The 22,813-nt window shown below is 32.6% G+C and overlaps 2 protein-coding genes across 3 annotated transcripts; both read left to right on the top strand.

The window, feature by feature from the left end:
- Positions 1-855: 855 nt before the first annotated feature.
- On the top strand, positions 856-2,531 carry LOC101256293 (CBL-interacting protein kinase 18-like). Its single transcript, XM_004241054.4, has one exon. It carries the CDS (start codon positions 1,092-1,094, stop codon positions 2,388-2,390), a length of 1,299 nt encoding a protein of 432 aa, XP_004241102.1. The 5' UTR covers positions 856-1,091; the 3' UTR covers positions 2,391-2,531.
- A 6,322-nt stretch (positions 2,532-8,853) lies between these two features.
- On the top strand, positions 8,854-16,393 carry LOC101255701 (CBL-interacting protein kinase 18-like). 2 transcript variants are annotated; one of them, XM_010323841.4, is made up of 3 exons: positions 8,854-9,189; positions 9,803-15,137; positions 16,165-16,393. In XM_010323841.4, exon 2 carries the CDS (start codon positions 10,040-10,042, stop codon positions 11,336-11,338), a length of 1,299 nt encoding a protein of 432 aa, XP_010322143.1. In that variant the 5' UTR covers positions 8,854-9,189; positions 9,803-10,039; the 3' UTR covers positions 11,339-15,137; positions 16,165-16,393. The 2 variants fall into 2 exon arrangements, with proteins under 2 accessions (XP_010322143.1, XP_069155276.1); XM_069299175.1 differs by lacking the exon at positions 8,854-9,189 and having other exon boundaries at positions 9,595-15,137.
- Positions 16,394-22,813: the final 6,420 nt, after the last annotated feature.

The raw sequence follows: 22,813 nt of genomic DNA, 5'->3' as shown, positions 1-22,813 counted from the left end.
GCTAATAATTCATTCAATATTTTAAGAGTGTTTTCAATAATTCTTTTCAAATAATTCACAAAATTCTGCCTATTGTGTGCACTCGTCCAAAACGTATCAACTTTTCACTCACTATTTTTTATGAAGGCAACAAAATCTGAACATTATAAATTATTTGGTCACAACTTTAATGCTTTCATGTATATATAAAGGGGAGCTTCACCGAATTATACATTTTTCTCCTTGAATCGTCTCTACTTGTATTCAGGTTCTTTCTTAAACCCATTTTGAGTTTAATTTTGATTTGTTTGTGAATTTTTATTAATTATGGTAGAGAATTTGATGGTTTTTTTAGTAAATGTTGTGTGAATTCTGAAATTTAAACTTGTTCATGTTTGCCTTTTTTCTTTTTGTGGTACAGAAAAGAAGTGTTTATTTAGTGATTTCATTTTTTGTGTTAATGGTAATTATCGATTTAATCGGAGAAGCTGTTGTTATATCCATTTTTAGATTGAAAAAAAAAACCCTTTTATAGTAAAGAAAGGGGCTAAATCGATTTGATGATGGAATGGTGGTCCAGAATCTAATTTTAGTTATTTAAATGGAAGTAACATTGATCTGTTTAACCTGCATTGGTGATATATATATACCTTTTTTGAACATTTCCAAATGAACAATTTCAACAAAATCTTTTCATTTCCTCTTTTACAATTACTTGTTATTTGGGAATCATTTTCTTGTCTGCTGGTCCGTGTACACTTTGCCCTCCCTAGGCTTGTGGTGATATATATATCTCTAGTTTTGCTTTTGAGTTTAAGTTAAAAAATAGTAAGCTGTAGTTTTGAGTCTCTCTTTTCTTATCTTGTGATTTTCAGAGCTATGTGACATGAAAGATGGGGTGAAACAACAGCTCTTGGCTCTAAAAAGACTCTAAGTTCTCGTGCCAGATGCACAATGAAATAACAGTTATTAAGAATGTTGTTCTACTGAAGCACGCCCTTGTTGCAGATGGTTGAACGCTGAAACAAGGTTTCGTGTGCCTGTAAATAGAGAATTATCGTATCAGCAGGAGTGTTATTTATAGTATAAATTAGTAGGATTGTTTGTTGAAAATGGTGAAAAAGGGAAATGTAGTGATGCAAAAATATGAATTTGGGAGATTATTAGGTCAAGGCAACTTTGGTAAGGTTTATTATGGAAGGGATCTGGAAAGAGGACAGGCTGTAGCAATTAAAGTAATTGATAAAGAGAAGGTTCAGAAATCTGAATTGACTGAACAGACGAAACGAGAGATATCCATTATGGCAATGGTCAAACATCCACATGTTGTGCAGCTATACGAGGTCATGGCAACTAAGAGTAAGATTTACTTTGTGATCGAACAGGCCATGGGTGGCGAGCTTTTCAACAAACTGACAAAGGGCAGACTCAAGGAAGACGCTGCTAGAAAGTTGTTTCAGCAACTGATCAATGCAGTTGAATTTTGCCACAGCCGAGGTGTTTATCACCGTGATCTCAAACCAGAAAATCTCCTACTTGATGAGAATGGAAACCTAAAGGTCTTAGACTTTGGTTTGAGTGCATTAGCTGAGTCTAAGCGACAAGACGGGTTACTTTACACAACCTGTGGTACACCAGCATATGTTGCTCCTGAGGTGATCTGTAGAAAAGGATATGACGGTGTCAAAGCTGACATCTGGTCTTGTGGAGTGATTTTATTTGTATTGTTGGCTGGTTATCTTCCATTCTATGACTCAAATCTTATTTATCTGTATAGGAAGATATGCAAGGCGGAGTACAAATGTCCTAATTGGTTCCCTTTAGAAGTGCGTAAACTTCTCTCTAGGATCTTCGACCCAAATCCTCATAAAAGGATTTCAATAGCCAAAATAAAGGCAAGCTCCTGGTTTAAGAAAGGATTGGGATCTAAGCAAGTAGTGAACCAAAATGTTATTGCAGATGGTGATGCTGTTTCCAGTTCAAATAATACCAAGTTAGAGTTGATAAAACCTGCAAGCATTAGTGCATTTGATATCATCTGCTGGTTTAATTTGTCTGGTTTATTCATAAACGATGATCAAAAGGAGGAGCTGCGATTCACATCAGTGAAACCTGTCCCAGTCATCATATCCAAGCTTGTGGAAGTTGGCAAGAGTCTGAACCTTGAAGTAAAGAAGAAAGAAGTTGGATTTCTTATGTTGGAGGGATTTAATGAGAGCAGATATGAAACCGTGTGCATTGGCGTGCAAATCTTTGAAATTTCTGAATCCCGTTACTTCATTGAGCTGAGTAGGTCAAGTGGTGATGCGATTGATTACCAAAACATGTTGACGTTAACTATCAGACCAGCTCTTGAGGAAATTGTTCAGGCTTGGCAAGGTCTGCAATCTCATCAACAATCACTAAAATGAAGCTTCTGATTTCTAGATGCTGATCATACTTTGTATTATTAGTATTTAAACAAATGCTGTTTGTTTGGTGGGCTAGCTACTTCTATTTACTGCACTTGTCTATGAAAGCATGTTACTACAAACTTCGATTATTTTGTCAGAGTTGTCTCTCCTCTTTTATTTTAATTTATTGCTTCACTTATAATCTCTGCCTTATGCGATAAATGCTGCAATAATACTAGTTTTCATGCTTGCATGGCGGAAGTTATGTTGTATTGCTATTTCGAAATTTGTTCTCAAAACCAGCGGAACAGCGACAGGGTATGCCGATTTACTATCATAGTGTTGTAGTTTATGATTTCGTAGGGGGAGCTCTTTGAAATCTTATAGAAATGACATCGATTTGTTGGTTATGTTGTTTGAGGAAAACAAACAAACCTAAATAATGGTGTATGTTTGTGTGTGAATCCGTTTTTAATGTGCATTTAATTTGCTTACCTCTCTTGAATAAGTTGTCTGTCTCAATCCACCTTATTTTGGACCTGACTATTTAGATGAAAAATTCAATAAAAAACAAAGAGTGTGCCCTCTGAAAGCACACGACGAAAATATTAACAAGCACCCTACGAAACCAAGTGAACAATCGATTTTCATTTTCGTTTTGGGGTTGCCATGAATATTTGAACAGAGAAAACTTCAGAAATAGTAATAGTCTAGGTCTAATTATTTGATGTTTCTAGTTTCCATTAATTTGAAGCCTAATTATGATGGATTTTAATGTCCGTTTCTGCAATATATATATATTTAGATTTTGTTTTTTCAAAGAATGACAATATTTCCTTTTTAAAACATAGGGAAATGTATTGCATCTACATGCATGAAATAGCTAATCCTAATTGAAATAGCGTGAATATAATATCTAAAATCTTAATTGCATGTTTATGTATATATGTTTTCAAAGTGCAGATGCTGGATGTTTGTGTATGTATGTGAAGACATCAATTTTATATGTGGCCAACTGAACCGATATATATGTTTTCAAATTGTATGTATAGGCCAATTGCATGATAAAGATATGCAAAGTGTGTGTTTTAAACATGTCATACATGAAGACATCACACTACCTTACACACACTTCTAGTTCTGATAGGGTGTATGTTTGTGTTTTTTGGGTTTTGTAGGCATTTGGTGCTGAATGTTGGATTTAATGCATTAATGTTTAGTCTTTCAAAATTGTCTCTTAGTTTTTTAAGAAGTCTTTTTAAAACTTCGTAATACATGTATCTAGTAAATTGTAATACATGTATTTAGTTATTTGTGCAAGACTTTTTGTTTTATATTTTGAGTAGTATAAATAATGATGTAGTTGATGATTGTAATCATCTCAAGTGGCCTTAAATAGCCTATAATAAACTTGAGCATTTTCTAAAGATATTATTTTTTCTTTTATATTTCCTGCAAATTGGTATCAAGAGCAGGTTTTCGTTCTTAATCTGGGGTTATGTGAAGAAAAAAATATGGCATCCAAAACAAATGAAAGTGTTGATTCTTCAGTTGTTCTTAGTCCATTTTTTTGATGGGACTGATTTTAAATACTGGAAGATAAGAATGAGAACACATTTGAAAGCTGTGGGTTTGTGGACTATTGTTGCAAATGGCTTTGAAGAGCCAGAAAACGATGGTGATCTTACAGCAGCAGAGATGAAAAATCTTGAGGCTAAGTATCGTCAAGATGCAAAAGGCTTGAGCAAAATCCAAATGGGAGTCTCAAGAGCATATTTTGCAAAAATTGCTACTTGTGAGACTGCAAAGGAAACTTGGGATTTTCTGGAAACTGAGGTGTATGGTGACAAAAAGGTACGCACTATAAATCTTCAAACTCTTAGAAGAGAGTTTCAAAATTTAAAGATGATAGAATGTGGAAAAATTGATGAATATTGCACAAGAGTCATGAATATTGTTAATGAAATAAGAAATCATAGTGATACAATTTCTGACCTTTAAGTTATGAAAAAGATTCTAATTAGTGTCACAAAAAAGTATGAGTACATCGTTGCTATCACTGAGGAGACGAAAGATCTTTCTAAGCTTTCCATCAAAGAGTTAGTTGGATCATTTGATGCACACGAGAAGCGAAGATTTTTTCGTGAAGATCAACCCAAAGAGACGGCTTTCCAGTCTTAAAATAAATGAGAATTCTCAAAATTTCTCAAAAAATCATCAGAAGAAAAATCAAAAGCCAAAAAAGAAGCAGGATCATGATGATACTTCCAAGAAGGTTGAAGAAAAATGTGAGAAAAATTCTAGTATTTTTTGTAAAGTTTGCAAAAAGACTAATCACAATGCAGAAAAATGTTGGAACAAAGGCAAGCCCCAATGTAAATTTTGTAAAAAGTTTGGCCATGTTGAAAAGGATTGTTGGCACAAGAAACGGGAGCAAACAAATTTTTGTGAAATACATGAGGAAAAAAGGGAAGAAAATCTTTTCCTTGCTTCTAAATATAATGCTTCAACAAAAAACAATGAATGGTATGTTGATAGTGGTTGTAGTAATCAAATGACTGGAGATGAAAAGACTTTTCTCTCAATTAATAATAACATCACTACTAAAGTGAAGATAAGGAATGGAGTCTTAGTTGATGCGAAAGGTAAAAGTACTATTTCGATCAACATGAAAGGATGCGGTAAGCAAATTCATGATGTTCTTTATGTTCCTGACTTGGAAGAAAATTTACTTAGTGTTGGTCAACTCATGGAAAATGGTTATTCTCTTGTGTTTAGAGATAATTATTGCAAGATTTATTGAGTCAAATCAAGTCATTGTTGAAGTAAAGATGATAAAAAGAAACTTTCCTTAGCAATTTCATTACAATGCATTAAAAAAGAAAATTGTAGATGATTCATGGCTTTCGCACAAAAGGTTTTGTCACTTGAATTTTCATGGTTTAAAGCTTCTCAAGCTAAAGGACATGGTGCAAGGCCTTCCTGAGATACACACTAAGGTGGATACATGTGAAAGTTGTATAATGGGAAAGCAACACGGGAAGTCTTTTCCAAAAGGGGTGTCTTGGAGAGTAAGTGTATTTTTGGAACTTATTCATACCGACATTTGTGGACCAATGAAGACTCCATCTCTTGGAAGTTAAAGGTATTTTCTAATCTTTATTAATGATTTCTCAAGAATTACTTGGGTTTATTTCTTGAAAGAAAAGTCAGAATCATTTACTACATTTAAGAAATTTAAAGCCCTTGTTGAGAAGCAAAAAGGTTGCAGCATCAAAATCATTCGCAGTGATCGAGGAGGTGAGTACACAAGTCGAGAAATTGAAGAATATTGCAAAAATTAAGACATTCAGAAGCAACTTACAGAAGGGTATACTCCTCAACAAAATGGTGTATCTAAAAGAAAAAATAGAACAATTGTTGAAATGGCCAGAACTATGATGAATAAGATAAGGTTGCCAAAATATTTTTGGGCAGAAGCAGTGCATACAGTAGTTCACATCCTTAACAGGTGTCCAACAAAGGCATTAAAGGACATGACACCAGTTGAAGCATGGAGTGAAATTAAACCTTCTGTAAGTCATTTTAAAACTTTTGGGTGTATTTGTTATGCTCATATACCTGCTGAGAAAAGAAAAAAATTGGATGAAAAAAGTCAAAAATGTGTCGTTCTTGGTTATAGTGATGTGACAAAAGGATATAGGTTTCTCGATGTCAAAATTAACAAACTTGTTAGTAGAGATGTCATTTTTGATGAAAAAACAACATGGAATTGGGAGGATAAAAAGATAGAGAATACTGCTATTATATCTTCAAATCAAGAAGAGGATGAGAAAGATGAAGATGTCTCTCAATGGGAGAAATCCCAGATTCAAATAATGAAGAACCGCCTCCAAGAGGAACAAAAATGTTGAGTGACATTTATCAAAGATGTAATTTTGCTGGTGTTGAGCCATAAAATTATGAAGAAGCAATAAAACATGATGTTTGGAAGAAAGCCATGGAAGAAGAAATTCGAATGATCGAAAAAAAAATAATACTTGGGAGCTTGTGGCTATTCCTAGAGAAAGAGAAGTTGTAAGTCTAAAATGGATTTACAAAATCAAACTCAATCAGGAAGGAGATATTCAAAAGCACAAAGCAAGGTTGGTTGCTAGAGGCTTCACGCAAAAACCAGGTATTGATTTTTATGAAACTTTTTCTCTAGTTGCTAGTCTTGAGACAATTAGAATTATAATTACTGTTGCTGCACAAAAGAAATGGAAGATATTTCAACTTGATGTTAAATTAGCATTTCTGAATGAAAAACTTGATGAAGAGATTTATGTTGAGCAACCTCAAGGATTTTTTGTTCAAGGGAGAGAAGAAAAGGTGTATAGACTAAAAAAACTCTTTACGCGCTGAAGCAAGCTCCAAAAGCCCGGTACAATGAAACTGATACATACTTTCTAAAAATTAATTTTCAGAGAATTAAAAGTGAAGTCACTCTGTATGTGAAGAAAGAACATGACATCATTATCATTGTTTATCTCTATGTGGATGATTTGCTCTTTACAGGAAATGATGTAAAGATGATGCAAACTTTTAAACAAGATATGATGCAAGCTTATGAAATGAGTGATCTTGGATTGCTAAATTATTTCTTCGGCATCGAAGTTTCTCAAGTGAAAGAAGGAATTTTCATTTCTCAAAAGAAGTATACTAAAAGTATTCTTCAAAAATTCAAAATGATGGATTGCAGCTTTGTGGTCATACCATTAGCAGCAAATGAGAAGTTTAGAAAAGATGATGGAGAAAAGAAAGTTAATAGTTCACTTTTTAGGAGTTTGATTGGAAGTTTGTTATATCTTACTTCAACAAGGCAAGATATTATGTTTGCTGCTAGTTTATTATCCAGATTCATGCAAGAACCAAGCCAAGTGCATTTTGGAGCTGCAAAGCGTGTTCTACGCTACTTGCAAGGAATAATGGATTATGGGATAAGAAATTTGAACTTAATTGGTTATTCTGATAGTGATTGGACTGGAAGTATAGATGACATGAAGAGTACTTCTGGTTATGCTTTCTTATTTGGATCAAGCATTTGTTCTTGATTATCAAAAAAGCAAAGTGTTGTTGCTCAATCCACTGCCGAAGCAGAATATGTTTCAGCATCCAAGGCTATTTCTCAAGCTATTTGGCTTAGGAGAATATTTGAAGACATTGGTGAAAAACAAAAAAAAAGGAATGTTCTGTATTGTGATAATAAATCAGCAATTGCAATTGCCAAGAATCCAGTCAGTCATGAAAGATCAAAACATATTTTCATCAAGTATCATTTTATCTGAGAAGCACAAGAGAAAGGCGAAATTCAGTTGCATTTTGTCAGACAGGAGAACAACTTGCTAACATCTTCACCAAATCACTTCCTAGAGAAAATTTTTGCTATCTTCGAGAACGCATTGGAGTTATCAAGCAAATGCATTATGGGGGAGTGTTGGAATTAATGCATCAATGTTTAGTCTTCCGAAATTGTCTCTTAGTTTTTCAAGAAGTCTTTTTAGAATTTCGTAGTACATGTATTTAGTAAATTGTGATTCATGTATTTTTAGTTATTTGTGCAAGACTTTTTTATACGAATTTTTCTGTTTCGTCACTAAAATTATGTGTCTCATATATTTAAGCACGAAAAGTAAATTTTATCGCTAAAAGCGAATAATTATTGACGAATTTGATGTCGTGGCTAATGATTTTTTAGTTGTATATCATATTTCTTATAGTGTGATGAAGTGTACACATATCTGAATTAAGATTATATAGCCATAAGAAAAAATTTCTGATGCTAAAAAAAATGAGAAGAAATTTATTTTTATTTTTAATTTTTTGAAATTTTTGTGAGAGGAAATTCATGGAAGAATTAGAGAAGAAATTAATTGGAAAATGTGTGATTTCCTCCTTAATTGATGTGTTTATGTTACTTTCCATATTAAGATACATATAATTAGATGTATTCACTTAGCATGTATTCGAAAGATATATTTAATCAGATGTATCTACTTAGCTTGTATCTGAGATAATGTATCTAAAGGTGTTATGTGCATGTATCTAAAAGTGTTAGGTACATGTATCTGAAACCAAAATATGGTAGAAACTGTAATATCAAAAACTCACAGAAAGAGAGGTAATTGATTTCTAAACTAGTGGGATTTAAGTTGCTTGCCTAAATAAAGCATGTAACCAATATATTTAGTTTTAAATTAATTAATTTTAATTTTTATTAGAAATTGTTTCGAAAATGCTCCCGAAAGAAAATTCAAACTTTTGGAAAATAGTTTATATTACTCTTTGGAAATACTGATTTTTTTTTTTTTAAAAAAAAACAACTAAAAATCTCACATTCTTAAAAATAAGCATTTTTAACATTCAAAAAAACTTGACTGGAGGTTTTTAAAGCTTTCTAAAAACTTACATCTGGCTGTATGTAAGTTCAATTAATTAAAGTAAAAGAGTGTTTTTAAATTTATTAATAGTTAAAGAATGAAACTAATATTTCATTCAATATTTTAAGAGTGTTTTTGATAATTTTTTTCAAATAATTCACAAAATTCTGCTTGTTCTGTGCAGTTGTCCAAAACGTATCTAGATACCATTGTTATATTTTGTCAGCTTACCAACTTTTTTTCACTTATAGACAATTACTCACTATTTTTTATGAAGGAAACAAAATCTGAACACCATAAATTATTTAGTCACAATTTTAATGCTTTCATGTATATATAAAGGGGAGCTTCACCGAATTATACATTTTTCTCCTTGAATCGTCTCTACTTGTATTCAGGTTCTTTCTTAAACCCATTTTAAGTTTAATTTTGATTTGTTTGTGAATTTTTATTAATTATGGTAGAGAATTCGATGATTTTTTTTAGTAAATGTTGTGTGAATTCTGGAATTTACACTAGTTCATGTTTGCCTTTTTTCTTTTTGTGGTACAGAAAAGAAGTGTTTATTTAGTGATTTCATTTTTTGTGTTAATGGTAATTATCGATTTGATCGGAGAAGCTGTTGTTATATCTATTTTTAGATTGAAAAAAAAACCCTTTTCTAGTAATGAAAGGGGCTAAATCGATTTGATGATGGAATGGTGGTCCAGAATCTAATTTTAGTTATTTAAATGGAAGTAACATTGATCTGTTTAACCTGCATTGGTGATATATATATACCTTTTCTGACCATTTCCAAATGAACAATTTCAACAAAATCTTTTCATTTCCTCTTTTACTATTACTTGTTATTTGGGAATCATTTTCTTGTTTGCCTCCCAAGGTCCGTGTACACTCTGCCCTCCCTAGGCTTGTGGTGATATATATCTCTCTAGTTTTGCTTTTGCGTTTAAGTTGATAAATAGTAAGCTGTAGTTTTGAGTCTCTCTTTTCTTATCTTGTGATTTTCAGAGCTATGTGACATGAAAGATGGGGTGAAACAACAGCTCTTGGCTCTAAAAAGCCTCTAAGTTCTCGTGCCAGATGCACAATGAAATAACAGTTATTAAGAATGTTGCTCTACTGAAGCACGCCCTTGTTGCAGATGGTTGAACGCTGAAACAAGGTTTCGTGTGCCTGTAAATAGAGAATTATCGTATCAGCAGGAGTGTTATCTATAGTATAAATTAGTAGGATTGTTTGTTGAAAATGGTGAAAAATGGAAATGTAGTGATGCAAAAATATGAATTGGGGAGATTATTAGGTCAAGGCAACTTTGGTAAGGTTTATTATGGAAGAGATCTTGAAAGCGGACACAATGTAGCCATTAAAGTAATTGATAAAGAGAAGGTTCAGAAAGCTGAATTGACTGAACAGACGAAACGAGAGATATCAGTTATGGCAATGGTCAAACATCCACATGTTGTGCAGCTATACGAGGTCATGGCAACTAAGAGTAAGATTTACTTTGTGATCGAACAGGCCAAAGGTGGCGAGCTTTTCAACAAACTGACAAAGGGCAGACTCAAGGAAGACGCTGCTAGAAAGTTGTTTCAGCAACTGATCAATGCAGTTGAATTTTGCCACAGCCGAGGTGTTTATCACCGTGATCTCAAACCAGAAAATCTCCTACTGGATGAGAATGGAAACCTAAAGGTCTCAGACTTTGGTTTGAGTGCATTAGCTGAGTCTAAGCGACAAGACGGGTTACTTTACACAACCTGTGGTACACCAGCATATGTTGCTCCTGAGGTGATCGGTAGAAAAGGATATGAGGGTGCCAAAGCTGACATCTGGTCTTGTGGAGTGATTTTATTTGTCTTGTTGGCTGGTTATCTTCCATTCTATGACTCAAATCTTATTTATCTGTATAGGAAGATATGCAAGGCGGAGTACAAATGTCCTAATTGGTTCCCTCTAGAAGTGCGTAAACTTCTCTCTAGGATCTTCGACCCAAACCCTCATAAAAGGATTTCAATAGCCGAAATAAAGGCAAGCTCCTGGTTTAAGAAAGGACTGGGATCTAAACAAGTAGTGAACCAAAATGTTATTGCAGATGGTGATGCTGTTTCCAGTTTGGATAATACCAAGTTAGAGTTGATAAAACCTGCAAGCGTTAGTGCATTTGATATCATCTGCTGGTTTAATTTGTCTGGTTTATTCATAGACGATGATCAAAAGGAGGAGCTGCGATTCACATCAGTGAAACCTGTCCCAGTCATCATATCTAAGCTTGTGGAAGTTGGCAAGAGTCTGAACCTTGAAGTAAAGAAGAAAGAAGTTGGATTTCTTATGTTGGAGGGATTAAATGAGAGCAGATATGAAACCGTGTGCATTGGCGTGCAAATCTTTGAAATTTCTGTATCCCGTTACTTCATTGAGCTGAGTAGGTCAAGTGGTGATGCGATTGATTACCAAAACATGTTGACGCAAACTATCAGACCAGCTCTTGATGAAATTGTTCAGGCTTGGCAAGGTGTGCAATCTCATCAACAATCACTAAAATGAAGCTTCTGATTTCTAGATGCTGATCATACTTTGTATTATTAGTATTTAAACAAATGCTGTTTGTTTGGTGGGCTAGCTACTTCTATTTACTGCACCTGTTTGTGAAAGCATGTTATTACAAACTTAATTGGATTATTTTCCCTGAGTTGTCTTATTTTATTGGTTCAATAGTACCAGCTAGTTTTTATGCTTGCACGGCTTGAAGTTGTCTTGTATTTCTATGATTTAGTGGTGGTTCTCATATGATAGAATTGACCTCGACTTGTTGTTTGAGGAAAAGAGAGAAAACCTAAATAATTTGCTTATCTCTCTTGAAGTTGTCACTATTTCTTCAATCAAATAAAGAAAGAATTCAAATGGCCGCTCTCTTCAAGTGTATGTTAGATATTACATGTTAAAATATAGCTATTTTGAAATATGGCAAAGTTACGTCGAACAGGTCGTATCAACACGTTCCAGCAGAATCCAAAAATGAGTGGGATAAGCTTTCAGAATTGTTTATTCAAAGCCAAGACAAAGAAGGAAAACTGTTTACTTGTTTAAGGAAATAGTTTGAGGCGGAGCCAAGACAAAGAAGGAAAGTTATTTCCTTTCTTAAGGGATTAGTTTGAGACGGAAAATCCAAGTTGATTTCTACAAGGCTTTGAGGTGGTAGAAAATTCCCACAAATTGCTGGAAGTTTCTGGGAATGAAATAGGAAGACATACGGTAACGCAAGTTGCTGGGATTTCAAGTTCGAGTCGAGTTTGGTTTACAAAAGTTTTAAGGCAATCTGTTGTGTTATTTAATTAAGGACAAACCTTGGAAAACGTTGTTTATCAAGTTCAAGTAAGAGGAGTTCTACAAAGACGAGGATTTCTTTGCAGCGGCAAAAGGAAAATAGAAGTCCAAGTTGAGTTCAACAAGGATTGTGTAGCGGCAAAGACAAGTTGAATCAAACTAGAGCTTGCTGAAGTTCCAAATCTATAAATAGGGCTATAGTTTTGCTGGAGAAAATTATGCACTTACATATAGAGAAGATCAAAACACGATTAATAAGTTTGAGAGAGTTTTGAGATTTATTGAGTGTTGCAAATTTGCGAGAAAATGTTGTAAGATTGTAATAAAGAGTTTTGATTACAATCGAGTGTGTGTAAGATTCATCTAACAAGTTTGAGAAACTTGACGGACAGTAGAAGACTTAAACCTGGGGTTTTTGTCTTAGGTAGCAAGAAATTAGTGTTTATAATTTCTTAACTAGAAATTAGAGTTTATAATTCCTTATGTTACATAGATTTGTAATCTTTGTGTTGAGACTTGGAGTTAAATAAAGTGGAGTCAAATCCGAGGTGTAGGTCGTGGTTTTTACTCTTATTAGTTGGGGTTTTCCGCGATAAAATTGTTGTAACCTGCAAAGGAACATATAAAATATACTTGTTTCTTAGGTGAATTTGGGGTCAGAATTCCAACATTACACTTATTTATTTATTTTTGGGGGTAGCCATAAATATATAAATTGAGAAAATTTCAAAAAGAGCGATATTCTAGGTATAATTATTTGATGTTTCTAGTTTCCAATAATTTGAAGCTTAATTATGATAGGCTTTAATGTCCGTTTCTGCTATATAGAGCGAGATTTTATTATTTTATTTTTTTCTCAAAACATGACTACATTTCCCTTTTTAAGACATAGGAAAATATAATATATCTGCATGCATGAAATAACTAATAGCGTGAAGACAATATCTGAATTTTTAATTGTATGCATATGTATGATGTTTGTGCATATATGTGAAGACGTCAATTGTATGTGTTGCCAACTACATGTGTTCTCAAATTGATTATAGGACATTAATGCATGAGAAAAACATGCAAAGTGTAAGTTTTAAGGCCTAAGTCATCCAGCCACTCAAAGTTGTCCACATAATTTATTTAGACACCTCAACTAATCCTTGTGCCAATTGAACACTTTATTTGTTCAAAAGTTATCTCTATTAGACACAAAATGCTGACATGGCAAAAAACGTGTAATTCACTTTCCTTGAGCGCGTTAATTTATTAAAAATAATATTTTTCTTTTTTTTTCTTAATTTATACCCCTAAATTAATTTTTTTTTAAAAAATTAACAAAAAAGAAGAAGAACGGTTGTCTTCTTCTTCTTCCCTATTTCTATCAATCCCACCCCACCCCAACCCCCATATCCATACACCAGTGGTTATCTTCTTCCCCCATCATTCTAATGATTTCAAAATTCTTAATATCAGTAGTTATCTTCTTCCCCCCACCATTCTAATGGTTTCAAAATTCTTAGCATTTTGTTTCATTTATAAATTTTTCGAAGAGATTCTTTTCCCATCTTTCTCTACCTAAAAAACGAAATGAAGTAAAAAGTTATAATTAATAAAAAAGCTGATAAAAAAAATTGTCGGATTAAAGATGAAACTGTACAGGAAGGGGAGGGTAGCCATTAATGGAGTCAGAGGAAATGTATGTTTTGTTCCAGTTGAAGGCAGGGAAGTTTAGGTTTTACTTTTTTTTTCTTTTTTTTCACTTTAAAATAATTTTATTTTTTTTACTTTATAATATAATGTTTAAATAATTTTTTGGATTAAAAAATAACACATGTCATTATTTGATTGGTCAAATTGACATGTCAGCGCGAGTGTATTTCACACATCCTCTATTTTTTGTTTATTCTCGAAAAAATGTTCAAATGGTTCAAATTCAGAATGGTTAAAGTGTTCAATAGGTAGTACGTCTAGTTGAGGTGTCTAAATAAATAATCGGGACAAGTTTGAGTGGCCGCATATGACTTTGGCCATGTTTTAAATATGTCATACCTCAGGATCTCTATTAAAAAAAAATAGCTAATTGCTAGGATTTATAGATATAAAACTACGTATATTTTGTATATATTTTTCTATATTATAATATAATGTCACAATGCTTTACTTTTTTGTTAAAAGCACCACTATGGAGAATAATAAGGATTGGATTGGAGCTGAAACCTCTATACATCGAATCATGTAATTAATACAATCCTATATATAACAGATGATATATTTAACTAGTTTAGGCAGCATATTAAAAATACATGATTCTTGCTAGTAAATAAAGAGAATTAAATATGACATAAGATGAAATGAGAATGTAAGTTTTTTATTTCGTGGCAAGTTATGTTTGTTTAAAATGAGGAATGTGTTGATAATTTTAGAGGTGTACGCACCTTTTATCAGTGGGGGTGCATCATGAAGAACATATGCTCCAGTATTGTTGGTACTATCAGAAATTGAATTTAGCTGGATTATTTTATTATTTTTATTATAAATTTAGCTTAGAGATCACATTTAATTCATTTAAAATCTTTAAATTTTTTTACCTTAAAAATCATATTTTATATATTCGGAATTTTTAAATTCTGAGTTTATACGTAGTTGATATATATATATCTCCCCTTATTTAGAAGGGAGAGTCTAGAAAGGACGAACATGGCTATAAAAGTTGTACCGTGCAATTCCATGAAGCACACAAATAAGGACATCTTTGTAATTTCAAGGTATAAATTGTTTTTTCTTTCATGAAGACACGTGTTGTTATTTGGTGCAGCTTTTTTCCTAATATTTAACTCATTCCCACCTTCTCCAATTATTCCAACCTATTCTTTATGAAGTTGTCTAATGAAGTTCTTGAAATGGTAAAGAAACTACTATTAAATGTTCTTAATTTGTTGGGTGTTTTCTTTATTTACAGGGAATCAATAAATCTGCTCTTTGACATTGTTGAAATTACCTAATGTAGGAAAGATCAAATATAGTTCAGGTAACAATCTTTTTGAACTTAAATTTAAACACCTTATTGCTTTGTTTGTGTGATTAATTCAACAAGGTATGTGTGTCTTTTGCTTTGTTTCAACTTATCCTTGGGTGCATGTTTGATTGTGTGTTATTTTCTCTTCTTCCTTTGTTTTACTCATTTCATTATGATGGGATTGCATTAGCAGATTTTGAATTTCTTCTTATTTTGAATATTTTGGTCCATAAAGATTTATAATTTGCTAAATCAAACGAATTTTATTAGAAACTCACTGATTTGACGATTACTATATTTTGGTCCAAATATTTGGATACTTGAAGTTCATGAAATTAATTGTCTCGATTATATACTTATGTGAATGTGATAGACATGAATAACAAAATTGGTTATCTCGATTCTCTGCTCCAATGAAATGTGATATACATTAATAACAAAATTGGTTATCTCATTCTACTATGTCCAATTCTCCGCTCCAATTTTCCCTCATTCATCAGTGTTAAACAGTTCTCAGATTTATTTTGGGGTAAATTTTACTATAATTCAGTACTTCTATTTCTTTTCCAATTCTCCGCTCCAATTTACTATACTAAATTCCACCCTTGTTTTTGCTTTACTTTGTCTCTAGAGTATGTACACAAAGCTAAAATCCTTTCACTTTTTGCTCGCTATCATGTTTGCTCTGATTTGTTCTTCTGAGTTCCTTCTTGCTGGTCACTTCAATTCTTTGTGAGTGAACATTAAAAGTAAACACAATTTCGTATGTGTACCATAGTTTCCTTCTCTATTGATATAGTTTCTAGCTAAGATTTCTACATGTTCCTTACTAACTGCTTAATTTGCACATGCATTATTTTTCTTTGATAAATTCAATATTTACGGTCATTAATAAGTGAAAAAGTTAGATTGTCTAACAAAAATCTTTATATCAAGTGGATTATGCATCTAAGTTGTTTGATAATATGTCTCAGTTAACTTATTTAAAGTTTCCTGTTATTGTTTTTCTTTTTGGATTGCATCATGATTTTTGTATCAGGACTAAAGGCATATATGGGAGCATGTCAATTTATCTTATCTTGGTGGTTTTGGTTCTACTGCTCAAGATGTGGGCCACTTTGTAGTCAATTATCGTCTTGCACAAAACACGCAATGTATTAGTATTAATTATTTTCTTATGGATATTCTTTTTGATTTACTTTTGATCAACTATGTAGTTTTGAGTATTACATATATATTCATTGATATTTACTTTTCATGTTTTGGCATTTGTTTTTTTGTTCAACTATTTCTTTGAATAAACAAGTAGCAAGATTATCATATGTTTAATTGTATATTTAATAGCTGAACACAATGTTATAACTAACATAAAAAGAACCTTTGATAAAGTAGACAAGATATGTTTTTTTAAATTTTGTGACAAGTAGAGTTTAATAGTACTTTAGAAAAGGAAAAATACTTAATGTGTTATTCTATGACAAATATGGATTTAGTCTTCAAATATTTTGAAGTAGTCCAAATATGTTTTCACCCCTAAGTTAGTATCAACACTTTCTATGTTCAAGTATACATCCCCTTATCTAATTAAGAGAAGGAAAGATGATTTGTTTCTCCAACAAATTCTTTGGATATCAATCTCTGCTTTGGATAAGCACATGATTATTAGGATTAGTTTAACACCATTTTTTCATTTGAAAGAAAAAACATCTTACGGAACGTTAATGTGTCAGGATGTTGTTCGTCGGGCACTATTTAAGTTAAGGATAGGCGCTTAGAAGTTTTCTTGGTAGATAATGGCTCAAAAATGAAAGATGAGTTCTTCATAAGAAATTACACTAATTATTATAGAACTAAGTCGGAGTCAAAGTATGTAAAACAAATGATGATTGGCTTTACCCACAATTATCTAACAAGTTATTGTGGCCGTTGATATTAGTAAGGTATTTTGTCTCATTACACAAAAAGAAACAAGTATTCAATATTTTTTTGCTTTCATTCCATACTATTCACAATTTTTTTAGAAAAGTAACTATTGTATAATTGCCACTACTTTAGTGTGGTCCCCAAAAAGTATTCATGATGTTCTATTTTGTTGTCAATTTCATAGCTTAGTCGCCTCCAATTTTGTTGTGAATTTCATAGCTTAGTTATAATTGTCAAAAAAATGATACTTCTGTGATAGAATTTTTCCATAATAAGAGAGAATGTGGAGTCGTGATCTGTTATTATTTAATCAATTGTTCTATAGACAACAATCATTGATACAATTGGGAGTTGTCAATGTCAAATTGGTCATTATTCTCTATACTATAACATATGTTTGAAAAAAATGTCATGGTTAGAAAGTCGGACTTTCTTTGCACAATTAAGTAATAAAAATATTAGTTTTACATACTTTTAACTTCTTTTAATCTACACTTGTGTTAAAGGAACACATAGTATATTCTTTGCGGGGAGGACAACTTCAAATAGTTTTTTCAATGCAAAAGAAATAAATTGTGGTGACTGATTGCTCTTGAGCTTTTCATTTTATTTTACTAAGTATCAACATAGAGCTAAAAGTTAATATTTGCATAATTAGTTAGCTTTTACGTCATGCCTGATGTTCACAAGTTTGTGAAATTCATGTTAAATAGTAGGAGTTTATATCTATATATAGAAGTGGCCAAGGAAGCAGCTGGATGTTGTCCTGCCAACTTTATATTTCTAGCTTTTATGTCATGCCTGATGTTCACAAGTTTGTGAAATTCATGTAATATAGTAGGAGTTTATATTTATATATAGAAGTGGCCAAGGAAGCAGTTGGCCGTTGTCCTGCCAACTTTCTTTTTTCAGGGTAGTTTTGTCATTAACCATGTTTGACATGTGTTGAATTCTTAAGCCAGCTGCCTCCATCTATCTCTGAACCTGGTTGTCGCTTTATTAATATGTAACTGTGTGTTGGTTTTGGTTTTACCTTCGTTTCTCTCCAGATGGATCGACTTCTCTTTGTCTCTGGTGACCCTTCAATCTCTTGCCACTGTTTCCTTGAATCTCTTGCCATTTTTTTGTGCTAATTTATCGATGTTATTGTCATGAATTTACAAAATTAAGAAAATTAATTTTTATGACAAAGCTTACAGTTATTAGGTCTTAGAAGCTAATTTTTGTTGCTACTATTAGAGCTGTTAGGTCTTAGGAGCTAATTGTCCTGCCAACTTTCTTTTTTCAGGTATAGTCAGGTTATCTTTTTCACCTGAATTTTCTTAGTGGTTGGGACTTCTTTTATCTAACAAGTAAATGTATAATCTGTAGCAGTAGATTACAGCCTCTTGCTTTCAATTATCAAAATTTTCAAGTCAGAGATACTTTAAATGTGGTAGTCTCAAATTGAATAATTAACAACAAACAAATGAGTATATTTAAGTGTGAGAACTACATGTACTAATGCCAAAGCAACAAAATATAAACATAGACTCATTATTGAGTTGTAAAGGATGAGGAATGAGATAAAATGATTTGCTTGATTGTTCTTTCAATAAATCACTCCTTCAAATCAGTACTTGCCTGTGAAATGTTGAGCGTTAAAGATAGTGTTGAAGTTTTACAACATTTCTATTATAAGAATGTTGTGGAAGAAAATGATATATATTACTGATTTAGAAGCACCTTTTCAACTGTAGTTACAAAGGAATTTAATAACAAATAAGACATGTTGCCATTTATAGTACAAATTCCACATAACATCTTCTACAACTCCCCTTAGCTTTCAGACACTCCTTTCCCATTTAAATTATGGTCATGCTTTATTTTAGTTTCTTGAATTTCTTGTATTTTCTATTTATTAGTTGGTCACCTCTAGCATATCTCACTGTCTCAGCAAAATACCATTTATACAAGGAAAATATAATATGATCACATGTTTTTTGTTATCGATAAAGACGACCACAAGTCTATCACAAAGATAAACTAATTAAATTTGAGACTACATATGGGTGAAGCCGGAAGGGAAATAAGGAAATGAAAAAGAAATCATATAAAAGAGATCACCTTAGTTGCACGTACTCTCCACTTTTGATGCCGCACTCGGAACATAGGACCACAAGTGATCCCAAGCTAACCCTGCGGGCATAATCATGAGCATACTAAAGATAATAAACTGAATGCGAAAACTAAGTCATAATTTAAACTGAAAAGATGGAGAGTGCCATATTTTGTAACTGAGATATTTGAAAACAATGAGTTTAATAAAAAGAACTTATTAACTCAATACTAAACTGAAAATAACTATGTGTCAAATAAGCCTCGAACTGACTAGAAATGCTGGGACAAACCCCAGCTAAGTTTAACAAAAACTGAAACTAAATGACTAAAATACTAAAATGAACTCGTGACTATTGTCCTCGGAGAATGAGGGCTCACTACTGATTCTGATGAACTGGAGATCGAAAATCAATCTAAGCGTGATCTGGATGCTATGTAGCGCACGTATGCATTAGTACTTGAAGGTAATGAGCATGTACGATAGAATAAATTTGAAATAAAACATAACTGAACAAGCACAAGAGCAAGTATAATAATCTGAACATGATATACTGAATTCTGAGCTAACTGGATGAAATGACCAAATTTATAACATACTGAGACTGAATAATAACTAAACTGTAAATATGGTCAATGCATTAGAGTCTGACTGAACTGTGGGAGATACTAATAACCAATAATAAAACCACATGAGCTAAATGTGGAGTTCGATGTATACGCCTCATCGAGAGGACCCAATATACCCTGCCAGAGGTATAAAGGCATGATGGCGTGATCACTAAACTGATTGCCCACAGAGGGGATGTTGTGTGTATTCCTTGTGTTGCAAAATCTTTTCTAATTGGTCTTCAACTCAATTGTGTTAGACAACTTCTTCTCCTCCGTGTTTGTTCCTTTCCGCAGGAGCTTTAATTTACTGAGTGACTTACCTATGTTATTTTGCACAATCATTGAAGTAACTGTGAAACCTTGACTGAACTAAGAGCTTTGATATTTGTATATGTTATATAGTGATATATGGTGACTAATGTTTTTCAGTAATAGTTTTCTTGGAGAATTACATTTGTAACAAAATAGTGACAAGTTTGTACCTATTTGACTTTACATTAGTTGTTCAGTAGTTTCTATATAGTTTTACTTTAAGATAGCCCTCATTTTATCTTACGTTTCAGTATGATTTTGGTAGTTGATTTCTTTACATAACGAAGATTTAAAAGTGTGAACTTGAATATTTTTCCAGCCCTTTCATTCCACGTTTTGCATAAGATGATTGATACTTGGATAAGCTTAAGTTTGATTCCCTATTACAATTAATATATACTTTCTGGAGTCTTTATCCAGTTTTGTTACAACCTATTCACCTCAATTCTGTTTTCCTCGATATACTTGCTCATGTTTTCCTTTGTTAAAGTATAATTGGCTTATGTATTGGCAACGATCATTATGAATTCCTTTGGTGGTTAAACATGGCTGACTTTCTCTCCCAACTATCTCATTAACCTTCATCCTTTCTATCTACTTTATCATGTGTTATACCCTATTTACTTGCAGGTTTATGACAACATCCAGTTGAAATGAATTTCAATGAAGTCTCACCTAAACTTCATATGGGACACTGAAGGCTGCTCCATAAAGAGTAATGGAGGCGTGAAAAAGTGTATTCCTCACACTTCCATTGATCTTTGCTGGGATTTATCTTTACTTTCTCTGCTACTTGCCCCTCTTCTTCCACTTCATTCATTGATTTCAGATAATATCTCATTCAGATTTGTCCTTAATCTATAATTTCCTCCAGCTAGCCTTTCTACGTTCCTGCTTGTGTTTAATTTTTGGTCATTAATAACCTTATTCATGCTACTTCGGATATAAATTAATTGGTCTAGCTTTCATAGCTTTCACCAATTTTCCTACCTTCCTGTTGGAACACTATGACAAAACTGTTTTGAATTTTAGAGTTCCAACTTAAATCATTGGAGTTGAATGGCATTTGTTTTCGATAAAAGACAAATGAACTTATTGCAACTATGAACAGTGTTCCTTCATTATCCCCTCGCTTAGAAAAAGGTTGTACTCTCAAAATGTCTCACTTCATAGATCTAATGTAATGTGAACTTGAAAGATTCAATTTCTTTTTTGACAAAAAATCCCTCTACTCATATTACAACTTCTAAATAAAATTGAATTCACTAGTGAGCGGCCTAGAGAGGAAAATAACGTTTCATTGAACCCAAACTCTAGCTCTAAAATGTTGAAGGTATTCCACTCTTCCCACTTCTACTTATATATTTGTGTGTGTGTTTGCTCCATTTTCTGTTTGTCCTTACATAATTAAGCTTCTGATCTACCATTACAAGGTATCATAATTGCAAATTTCTGTCAGGCAAAAAAGTTGTTTCCCTTTTTATTTTCCAGTCATTCATAAACTACCAAGTTTATTAGTGGTGCAGCAATATTAGCAGTGTTGCAATTCAAAAAATGCAATACTTGTTTATGATTGAGTGTGTGATGAAGAAGGTTTTCATATTTATCGCATATAGAATTATTATATTCATATACAAACCAAGCCCCTGAAAAACTGTTTAATGAAATATCAAATATGGGAACTCATCTACTCTGCAATTTAGACAAAAATAGAATTATGGTGATGACATATTTGGTAAAGACTGGTGATATTTTAGTAGATAATCGCGAAAGAATCTCTGAATGTCATGCTAGCATCTAATCACAAAGTATAGAACGGAAAGATTTTCATTTCATCATGAGAAGCTTCCTACTAACTTCTTCCCTTTAGTAAATCTTTGCCGTTGAAGATCGTATGTGACTCCATGCCAGTTACTGAAATATGAAGGAACTTTCCATGAATCCAAGATTGCTAAATAGTCTTCAGTTATATGGGATTTGAATTAAAATTCATTCATTGTGTTGTTAATTCTTTCATATTATTGTTTGAATTTATTGATGATGCTCTTCAAACATTTTGAGTAACTACTTTCAACTTATTCAATTTTTATTTTGTCTTTCCCTTGCAGATGTTGAAGGAATATATAGATCTAACTCACGATAATACATCTTCATATACTATTGACAAGAGCACTAATTGTGGAAAAAAACAGAGATGTTGCACACCTACACCTTCAAATATTTAGGACGATATATGCAGCTTCATCACATAGTTGGAGCAACACTCACTTTGTATCCTGTTTATGAATCTAACAAGTCTTTCCAATCACAAAGACATTAACATTTTATACATCTTAGCGTCACATTCAACCGCACACCATTGGACATAACATATTGAAGAACTATTGAAAAATACATTATTTATGTTTGGGCCCGGATGTTGTCCAGGCCTATCCTTACTAGTGCATATAATATATTCCAGTGAGCTATCTCTAAATTGGTCTAACGGCACCGAAAAACAAAAAAGAAAAGACACTTCCTCTCTCTCAAGCTAATCCAAATTAATACTGATACAATGTATATAATCATTTGATGGGGGAGTCATAAGTACAATTCTATTACTATTATTATTATTATTATTATTATTATTATATATTTTTTGTCAAAGGGGTCAGTATGGGTGCCTTTAGTTTCGTTTAGGAGTGTTATAAATGATCCCAATAATAGGTAACTTGCTTAATTCTTTCAGAATTTTAAGGGTTGAA

Source organism: Solanum lycopersicum, chromosome 6 (assembly GCF_036512215.1).
Source record: "Solanum lycopersicum chromosome 6, SLM_r2.1".
Taxonomy (NCBI): Eukaryota; Viridiplantae; Streptophyta; class Magnoliopsida; order Solanales; family Solanaceae; genus Solanum; species Solanum lycopersicum.
The sequence above is the reverse complement of the archived record's forward strand: the minus strand, read 5'-3'. Positions and strand labels throughout refer to the sequence as shown.